This window comes from Mustelus asterias, unplaced genomic scaffold, assembly GCF_964213995.1.
Source record: "Mustelus asterias unplaced genomic scaffold, sMusAst1.hap1.1 HAP1_SCAFFOLD_2457, whole genome shotgun sequence".
Taxonomy (NCBI): domain Eukaryota; kingdom Metazoa; phylum Chordata; class Chondrichthyes; order Carcharhiniformes; family Triakidae; genus Mustelus; species Mustelus asterias.
Genome location: NW_027592402.1, coordinates 41,627 through 52,279, shown reverse-complemented (window position 1 = coordinate 52,279; position 10,653 = coordinate 41,627). Strand labels below are relative to the sequence as shown.

Sequence of the window (10,653 nt, the reverse complement as noted above, 5' to 3'; positions counted from 1 at the left end):
GGGGGTGTGGTGGGTGTTGGACAGGGCGGATCTGGAGAGAATGTTGTCTCTGTGGGAAAATTTAGAACGAGGGGGGTCGGTCATTGTTTAAAAATAAGGGGTGACCCATTTGAGACAGAAAGGAGGAGAATTTCTTTCTATCGGAGAGCGGTGAGTCTCTGGAACTCTGCTGCCACTCCTTCCGAGTGAGTGCGTCACTGACGGGGACGGGGGGGGGTGAAAGGTTATTGGGGGGGGGGTTTGCAGGAATGTGGGGCTGAGGTTACAATCAGATCCGCCATGGTCTTATTGAATGGGGGCGGGGGCAACAGCAGGGCTGGAAGGGCCGAACGATTCATATGCTCACGAGTAAGTACAAGGAGCACACTGCACGACTCGCAATTCCAAAACAGCTGCGCCCCTCCTCAGGCCAGACCCTTCCTCCCTCTCTCTCTCCCCCACTTCAAGCCCTGGATGTCCATTTGACGAAGGCGCGGGTTTTCCCGAGGCTTTTAGAACAAAGAAAATTACAGCACAGAAACAGGCCCTTCGGCCCTCCAAGCCTGCACCGACCATGCTACCTGTCTGAACTGAAACCCCCTCCCCTTCCGGGGACCGTATCCCTCTATTCCCATCCTATTCACGTATTTGTCCAGACACCCCTTAAAACTCACTATCGTATCCGCTTCCACTCCCTCCCCCGGCAGCGAGTTCCAGGCACCCACCACCCTCTGTGTAAAAAATCTGCCTCGTACATCTCCTTTAAACCTTGCCCCTCGCACCTTAAACCTGTGCCCCCCTAGTAATTGACTCTTCCACCCTGGGGAAAAAGCTTTGGGGTGGCACGGTGGTTAGCACTGCTGCCTCACAGCGCCAGGGGCCCGGGTTCGATTCCCGGCTCGGGTCACTGTCTGTGTGGAGTCTGCACGTTCTCCCAGTGTCTGCGTGGGTTTCCTCCGGGTGCTCCGGTTTCCTCCCACAGTCCGAAAGACGTGCTGGTTAGGGTGCATTGGCCGTGCTAAATTCTCCCTCAGTGTGACCCGAACAGGCGCTGGAGTGTGGAGACTGGGGGATTTTCACAGTAACTTCATTGCAGTGTTAATGTAAGACTTGTGACTAATAAGTACACTTTAACTTGTTAAGCTTCTGACTATCCACTCTGTCCATGCCCCTCATAATCTTGTAGACTTCTATCAGGTCTCCCGCTCAACCTCCGTCGTTCCAGTCAGAACAAACCAAGTTTCTCCAACCTCTCCTCATAGCTAAAGCCCTCCATACCAGGCAACATCCTGGTAAATCTTTTCTGTACCGTCTCCAAAGCCTCCACATCCTTCTGGTAGTGTGGCGACCAGAATTGAACACTATATTCCAAGTGTGGCCTAACTGAGGTTCTATAAAGCGTCAACATGACTTGCCAATTTTGACTCATCAGTAACCCCTGGCACACTCCCTCTCCCTGCCAACTGGCTTGGATGTGAGCCTTGAGTGAAGCATCTCTCCTCTGCAGTGACTCCATCAAACTTGCAAGTCTGGCCTCTCCAGCTCAACCTCAATTAACCAACCTTCAAGGACACCCGAGTGGCCAGCTCCTCATAAACCTCCCTCCTCACCACGGACAGACAGCGAGCTTCTCGGAATTAGAAAACACCTTTCCCTGTTGTTTTCTCAACACTTCCTTCCAACAAGGAGAGACTAAGTCCCTCAGGATTATATTCACTGGAGTTTAGAAGAGTGAGAGGGGATCTCATCGAAACTTATAAAATTCACACAGGGTTAGACAGCGTAGATTCAGAAAGAATGTTCCCGATGGTGGGGGGAGTCCAGAACTAGAATCGTAGAATTCCTACAGTGCAGAAGGAGGCCATTCGGCCCATCGAGTCTGCACCAACAACAATTCCATTCAGGCCCTATCCTGGTAACCCCTGCCAGTCCCCCTGACACTAAGGGGCAATTTAGCATGGCCATTCCCCCGAACCTACACATCTTTGGACACTAGGGGACAATTTAGCATGGCCAATCCCCCTAACCCGCACATCTTTGGACACTAAGGGGCAATTTAGCATGGCCAATCCACCTAACCTACACATCTTTGGTGTACCGCAGGGCTCTGTATTGGGACCTCTGCTGTTTGTGATTTATATAAATGATCTGGAAGAAGGAGTAACTGGGGTGATCAGTAAGTTTGCGGACGACACAAAACTGGCAGGACTTGCAGATAGTGAGGAACATTGTCAGAGGCTACAGAAGGATATAGATAGGCTGGAAATTTGGGCAAGGAAATGGCAGATGGAGTTCAATCCTGATAAATGCGAAGTGATGCATTTTGGTGGGAATAATGTAGGGAGGAGCTACACGATAAATGGAAGAACCATAAAGGGTGTAGAGACGCAGAGGGACCTGGGTGTGCAAGTCCACAGATCTTTGAAGGTGACGTCACAGGTGGAGAAGGTGGTGAAGAAGGCATATGGCATGCTTGCCTTTATAGGACGGGGCATAGAGTATAAAAGTTGGGGTCTGATGTTGCAGATGTATAGAACGTTGGTTCGGCCGCATTTGGAATACTGCGTCCAGTTCTGGTCGCCACACTACCAGAAGGATGTGGAGGCTTTGGAGAGAGTACAGAGGAGGTTTACCAGGATGTTGCCTGGTATGGAGGGGCTTGGTTATGAGGAGAGATTGGGGAAACTGGGGTTGTTCTCCTTGGAAAGACGGAGGATGAGGGGAGACTTAATAGAGGTGTATAAAATTATGAAAGGCAAAGATAGGGTGAACGGTGGGAAGCTTTTCCCCGGGTCGGTGGTGACGTTCACGAGGGGTCATAGGTTCAAGGTGAAGGGGGGGAGGTTTAACACAGATATCAGAAGGACATATTTCACACAGAGGGTCGTGGGGGCCTGGAATGGGTTGCCGGGCAAGGTGGTGGAGGCGGACACACTGGGAACGTTTAAGACTTATCTAGACAGCTATATGAACGGAGTGGGAATGGAGGGATACAAAAGAGTGGTCTAGTTTGGACCAGGGAGCGGCGCGGGCTAATTGTTCCTGGTTTCTCGTTTCAAGGCTTCATTCTATGATCATCTTGCTGGTGCCAGTACAGAGTGAGACTGCGGATAGTTGGGAACCTGTCTCGGGGGCAGGGAATTCATATGGTGTTCGTGGAAGTGGAAATGACTAGGGTTGGGAAGCATTTTGTGATCAGGGCCATTGTGATCTCCTGGACTCGTTTCGATCGCCTCAGGGGTCGGAGAGGAATTTCCCAGATTTTTTTCCCGCATATTGGCCCTGGGGTTTTCACTCTGGGTTTTCGCCTCTCCCTGGAGATCACATGGTCTGGAATGGGGGGGTGGGGGTGAGTTAATAGGTTGTAATGAACAAAGCATCGTAGCTGTGAGGGACAGCTCGGTGGATAGGATATTGGTATGTAGATAGGCTGGAAAATTGGGCGGGGATCCTGGATTCAGGATTCAATCCTGGACCGGGGAGCGGCGCGGGCTTGGAGGGCCGAAGGGCCTGTTCCTGTGCTGTATTGTTCTTTGTTCTTTGGACACTAATGGGCAATTTAGCATGGCCAATCCACCTAACCTGCACATCTTTGGACACTAGGGGACAATTTAGCATGGCCAATCCCCCTAACCCGCAAATCTTTTGACACTAAGGGGCAATTTAGCATGGCCAATCCACCTAACCTACACATCTTTGGACACTAATGGGCAATTTAGCATGGCCAATCCCCCTAACCTGCACATCTTTGGACACTAGGGGACAATTTAGCATGGCCAATCCCCCTAACCCGCACATCTTTGGACACTAAGGGGCAATTTAGCATGGCCAATCCACCTAACCTACACATCTTTGGACACTAATGGGCAATTTAGCGTGGCCAATCCACCTAACCTGCACATCTTTGGACACTAGGGGACAATTTAGCATGGCCAATCCCCCTAACCCGCACATCTTTGGACACTAAGGGGCAATTTAGCATGGCCAATCCACCTAACCTACACATCTTTGGACACTAAGGGGCAATTTAGCGTGGCCAATCCCCCTAACCCGCACATCTTTGGACACTAAGGGGCAATTTAGCATGGCCAATCCACCTAACCTACACATCTTTGGACACTAAGGGGCAATTTAACATGGCCAATCCCCCTAACCTGCACATCTTTGGACACTAAGGGGCAATTTAGCATGGCCAATCCACCTAACCTACACATCTTTGGACACTAAGGGACAATTTAGCACGGCCAATCCACCTAACCTGCACACCTACGCAGACACGGGGGGAACATGACACACAGTCACCCGAGGCTGGAATTGAACCCGGGTCGCTGGTGCTATGAGGCAGCAGTGCTAACCGCTGTGCCACCGGGTTGGGTTAGGTGGATTGGCCATGCTAAATTGTCCCTTAGTGTCGAAAGATGTGTCGGTTAGGTGGATTGGCCATGCTAAATTGTCCTTTAGTGTAAGTTAGATTAATTAGCTGTGGGAAATATGTGGGGTCACAGGGAGATCGCGGGGGAGAGGGCCTGGTTAAGATACTGTCAGAGGGTCAGTGCAGACTCAATGGGCCGAATGGCCTCCTCCTGCACGTAGGGGTTCGACAAGAACCTAACAGCGGGGCTCAAAGTCTGGACAAGTGTTGAAGAGCAGCGCGGGCCATTGGCAGCGCTGAAAAGGAGGGGAAAGCAGGAACCTTGAGGAGGTTTAATTTGTCTCTGATATAAAGAAAGGGCAGAGATAGCGGGAAAGCGAGGGGTTGGTTACGAATAACTCCCGGCTGATATCTCCCGGATCTGACTGACTCCCTCAGCGCTCCAGAGATTGCTGGACTGCAGCGGTGATGATAAGGTGGCAATGAAAGAAGATGCCTCGATGTTATCACGGCCTGCCCAGCTGCTTATTCATGGCGGTCCGGTCACAGAGAGAGAGGCGCAGCAACCCGCCGGTACGCTGAATTAAAGAGTCGCTCAGACTTTCTCCCCGCGTCTCAGCTGGAGTAGTTAATTTCCTGCTCGGCCGACAGACAGCGCAATGTCACAGACGGAAAAGATCTGGCAGCCGTTACCATGGTGACGCAAGGGCAATTTTACCTCCCGTATCTCGAGCTATTTGCAAATCCCACCCCCCCCCCCCCCTGCCTCTCAGTCCTTTTTCATAGAATTCATAGAAACCCTACAGCACAGAAAGAGGCCATTCGGCCCATCGAGTCTGCACCGACCACAATCCCACCCAGGCCCGACCCCCACATCCCTACATATTTACCCACTAATCCCTCTGACCTGCGCATCGCAGGACTCTAAGGGGCAATTTTTTTGTTAATTAGTTAATTAATTCAACCTAACCCGCACATCTTTGGACTGTGGGAGGAAACCGGAGCACCCGGAGGAAACCCACGCAGACACGAGGAGAATGTGCAAACTCCACACAGACAGTGACCCGAGCCGGGAATCGAACCCAGGTCCCTGGAGCTGTGAAGCAGCAATGCTAACCACTGTGCTACCGTGCCATCCTTTCTGTACGGTCCACCTCCCCCTCGCCGACAAGCTTCGACCTCCCCACTTGTGCCAACCCCCGACAATTTCACCGCCATTTGCCGAGTGCCGTCGAGGCAGTGGAAGCCCAGAGGGGCTGGGCCAAGGCACACAAAAGCCTGACTCCCGGGCCGGGGAAGAAGGAAAGGGAGAGTGGAGGGCAGGGGGGGGGACCGGAGGGGGGCGGGGGTGGGGGAATGGGCGCCAAGGGGAGGGGGGCGGGGTGGTGGGGGCGCCGAGGGGGAGGGGGCGGGGTGGGGAGGGCGCCGAGAGAGAGGGGGTGGGGTGGGGGACGGGGCACCGAGGGGAGGGGGCCGAGGGGGGTGGGGGGGGGGGGTGGTGGTGGCCCCCAGAGGGAGAGGGAGAGATAGAGGGAGGGGGTGGCCCCCAGAGAGGGAGAAGGAGGGATGGCCCCCAGAGAGGGAGGGGAGGCTCCCAGAGGGAGGGGAGAGGGAGAGATAGAGGGAGGGGGTGGCCCCCAGAGGGAGGGGGGGGGAGGGAGGGAGGGAGTGGCCCCCAGAGGGAGAGGGAGAGATAGAGGGAGGGGGTGGCCCCCAGAGAGGGAGAAGGAGGGATGGCCCCCAGAGAGGGAGGGGAGGCTCCCAGAGGGAGGGGAGAGGGAGAGATAGAGGGAGGGGGTGGCCCCCAGAGGGAGGGGGGGGGGGAGGGAGGGAGTGGCCCCCAGAGGGAGAGGGAGAGATAGAGGGAGGGGGTGGCCCCCAGAGAGGGAGAAGGAGGGATGGCCCCCAGAGAGGGAGGGGAGGCTCCCAGAGGGAGGGGAGAGGGAGAGATAGAGGGAGGGGGTGGCCCCCAGAGGGAGGGGGGGGGAGGGAGGGAGTGGCCCCCAGAGGAAGGGGGAGAGGGAGGGGGCGGCCCCCAGAGAGGGAGAGGGGGGGGGGGGGGGGGGGGGGGAGAGCCCAGACAGGGAGGGGGGAGAGAAAGAGAGAGAGGGGGAAGGGGAGGCACAAGATGGCAGGATAGGTTAACTGGCCCACAGAACCATCTTGTCTGCAGCAAATGAGCTGTTCTTTGTCGAGTGGCTGCTCCAGCCGTGCGGAAGTCTGAAACAGTGACCGAGGTGCGTTGTGACGAAGGGTCACCCACCCGGAACGCTAACTCCGCTTTCCCTCTCCCCGGACGCTGTCAGGGATTCCCAGCGTCCGCTGTCCACGTGGTGTGGGCTGAATATCGAGCAGGGCAGCGGGGGAGGACGTGGCCCCGCTCTTCACAGACACAGCGGGACCTCAACCGCTCAGCTGAACCGCGCCACGCGGGCCTCACCAACACGTCTCGGCCCAAACGGCAGTGCGGCACTCCCCCAGCACCGCACGGCGGGTTCGGCCCGGGTTCGGGGGCACAGTTCCCCCGAGTGGACTGGAGCAAGAACACAGCCAAGCTGTCACTTCCCGCTTCTCCCGCGCTCACTCAGAAACTACGGCAGCCAAATAATAATAAAACCGGGACTGGGGGAGACTTACTCAAGATGTTGAGAACGGAATCCTTGCGAAACATGACCAGGTTCCCCATCATGATGTGACAGACCAGCTCCTGAAGCTGCAACAGAAACAAGCAACACCTTTCATTTAATGTCACGATCCAAGCTCGATTTCATTCCTTATTGTCACGTGTACTGGGATACAGTGAAACGTATTGCGTATGGGGCGGCAGGGTGGCACGGTGGGTTAGCACTGCTGCCCCACAGCGCCAGGGACCCGGGTTCGATTCCCGGCTCAGGTCACTGTCTGTGTGGAGTCTGCACGTTCTCCCCGTGTCTGCGTGGGTTTCCTCCGGGTGCTCCGGTTTCCTCCCACAGTTCAAATATGTGCAGGTTAGGTGGATTGGCCGTGCTAAATTCTCCCTCAGTGTGACCCGAACAGGCACCAGAGCCAAAGTGAATGTGGGACTCGCTCCCACAGAGAGTGGGGGAGAATGGGGGACTCGCTCCTACGGGAGAGTGGGGGAGAATGGGAGACTCGCTCCCACGAGGGAGTGGGGGAGAATGTGGGACTCGCTCCCATGGGGGGAGTGGGGAGAGAATGTGGGACTCGCCCCCGCAGGGGGAGTGGGGGAGAATGTGGGACTCGCTCCCGCAGGGGGAGTGGGGGAGAATGTGGGACTCGCTCCCACAGGGTGTGGGGGAGAATGGGGGACTCGCTCCCACGGGGGGAGTGGGGGAGAATGCGGGACTCGCTCCCACGGGGGGAGTGGGGGAGAATGGGGGACTCGCTCCCACGAGGGAGTGGGGGAGAATGTGGGACTCGCTCCCACGGGGGGTGAATGTGGGACTCGCTCCCATGGGGAGAGTGGGGGAGAATGTGGGACTCGCTCCCACGGGGGGAGTGGGGGAGAATGTGGGACTCACTCCCACGGGGGGAGTGGGGGAGAATGGGGGACTCGCTCCCATGGGGGGAGTGGGGGAGAATGTGGGACTCGCTCCCACGGGGGGAGTGGGGGAGAATGCGGGACTCACTCCCATGGGGGGAGTGGGGAGAATGGGGGACTCGCTCCCACGGGGGGAGTGGGGGAGAATGTGGGACTCGCTCCCACGGGGGGAGTGGGGGAGAATGCGGGACTCGCTCCCATGGGGGGAGTGGGGGGAGAATGTGGGACTCGCTTCCACGGGGGTGGGGGGAGAATGCGGGACTCGCTTCCACGGGGGAGTGGGGGAGAATGTGAGACTCGCTCCTGCGGGGGTGGGGGAGACCAAATGACCTGTATCTCTGCTGTTGACTGGAGATAAATCTTGTCTAACAGTGGAACAGAAGCTGTGACGGTCACAGTATAAGTGACTGATGAACGGTGAGGTTCGACTAGACGGCTGCTAGAATTGACGATATCACAGAGCCAGCACTGATCCATCCCTCAAAAGGTCCTCAGATTTACAACTGGCACAGAAATTATTACTCATGTTGTACCAACATCTGAATTCGGAGGAGGCCATTCAGCCCCTCGAGCCCTGCTCGCTCCCCCACTCAGTGAGACCATGGCCGTTCTGATTGTTAAACTTTATTTATTTATTCGTCACGAGTCGGCTTACATTGACACTGCAATGAAGTTACTGTGAAAATCCCCTAGTCGCCACACTCCTGTTCGGGTAACACTGAGGGAGAATTTAGCATGGCCAATGCCCCCTAACCAGCACGTCTTTCGGACTGTGGGAGGAAACCGGAGCACCCGGAGGAAACCCACGCAGACACGGGGAGAACGTGCAGACTCCGCACAGACAGTGACCCGAGGCCGGGAATCGAGCCCAGGTCCCTGGCGCTGTGAGGCTGTAACCTCAACCCCACATTCCCACTGCCCTCGAATAATCTTTCACCCCCCCCCCCCCCCCCCCAACGTTAATCGAGAATCTATCTCCCTCTGCCTTAAAAATATTCAAAGACTCTCTGCTCCCACCCTCTTCTGGGGGGGAGGGGGGGGGAGGGGGGGGGGAGAGTTGCTTCCAAATTGCTTTCCAGCCAGTTCGCATTCCTGTCCAAATTCAAGACCTTTCATCCTGAAAGCACGAGTGCAAATAGCTTCAACGTATCCCCTCAGTAAGCTCAGTATTTACCATGTTATTGTGCTGGACAAACTCATTTGGAGGAGGGGTTGTTGATATGATTCCAGTTCATTGCTGGATTCTGGGACAATCCGGGCTATCGTTCTGGGAAACTCGCTGAGCGAGTCTCTGACACTCACCATCAGAGGAGGGTGAGACCAAGGGGGATGAGGAGTTGCACAGTCCGACATTCCTCAAACCACAGAACCCCTACAGGGAAGAAAGCAGCCACTCGGCCCATCGGGACTGCCCTATCCCCGTAAACGCCATACATTTCGCATGGGTAATCCACCATCTTGGGTGACTAAGGGGTAATTTAGCATGGCCAATCCACCTAACCCGCACATCATTGGACACTCAGGGGCAATTTAGCACAGCCAATCTACCCAACCTGCACATCATTAGACACTAAGGGGCAATTTAGCACAGCCAATCCACCTAACCTGCACATCTTTGGACACTAAGGGGCAATTTAGCATGGCCAATCCACCTAACCAGCACATCTTTAGACACTAAGGGGCAATTTAGCACGGCCAATCCACCTAACCTGCACATCTTTGGACACTAAGGGGCAATATAGCATGGCCAATCCACCTAGCCTGCACGTCTTTGGACACGAAGGGACAATTTAGCATGGCCAATCCACCTAACCTGCACATCTTTGGACACTAACGGGCAATTTAGCATGGCCAATCCACCTAACCTGCACATCTTTGGACACTAAGGGGCAATTTAGCACGGCCAATCCACCCAACCTGCACATCATTGGACACTAAGGGGCAATTTAGCATGGCCAATCCACCTAACCTGCACATCTTTGGACACTAACGGGCAATTTAGCACGGCCAATCCACCTAACCTGCACATCTTTGGACACTAAGGGACAATTTAGCATGGCCAATCCACCTAACCTGCACATGTGTGGGAGGAAACCGGAGCACCCGGAGGAAACCCATGCAGACACGGACAGGGAATCGAACCCGGGTCCCTGGTGCTGTGATGCAGCAGTGCTAACCCACTGTGCTGGCCGGCCGGCTATGATCGGCAACACTGGGGCTGAACAGAGTGAGGCAGCAGCTGTGGCAGCGTGCGTTTTCTTCCGACAGAGCGGAATTTCCAAGCCGCGGCCCGTGACGGTGAAGACTGCGTTTTGCACGGATGCTTGCGGCAGAGGTGGGTTAATGAAAGGGATTGCATTGAGGACGGGCAGAGAAAGGGATTTTAAAGCAGGAAATCTGAGCTGCCTGTCAGAGGGAAATAACAGCCCACCTCTGCCCTTGCTGGCTATCAAGCAGCTAATTAAATATTCTATAGCGTGGCACTGAGCCCTCACTCATTGCGATGCAGACGGATCTGACAGGTTTGCTGAGCTGAGCCTCTGTGGTATTTGCATTTAACCCCGTCAGTGCCTCTGAGCGTCCAAGACAAATTGGGAAGCAGGAGAAACCAGGGAAAAGCCGGAGGGGCAGCAGTGCTCCTCAAATCCGTATCCAAGGAAGGATGTGCCGGCCTTGGAAAGGGTCCAGAGGAGGTTCACAAGAATGATCCCTGGAATGAAGAGCTTGTCGTATGAGGAACGGTTGAGGACTCTGGGTCTGT

At 55.4% G+C, this 10,653-nt stretch overlaps 1 protein-coding gene across 1 annotated transcript in view; it reads right to left on the bottom strand.

The window, feature by feature from the left end:
• Positions 1-6,988: 6,988 nt before the first annotated feature.
• Positions 6,989-10,653, bottom strand: part of LOC144489707 (integrator complex subunit 3-like) — a gene marked incomplete at its 3' end in the record, with an annotated part of 43,256 nt that continues 39,591 nt past the window's right edge. The window contains exon 7 of the mRNA XM_078207563.1: positions 6,989-7,064. Within this exon, the coding sequence (XP_078063689.1) occupies positions 6,989-7,064 (76 nt within the window). The remainder of the gene's footprint in view (positions 7,065-10,653) is intronic.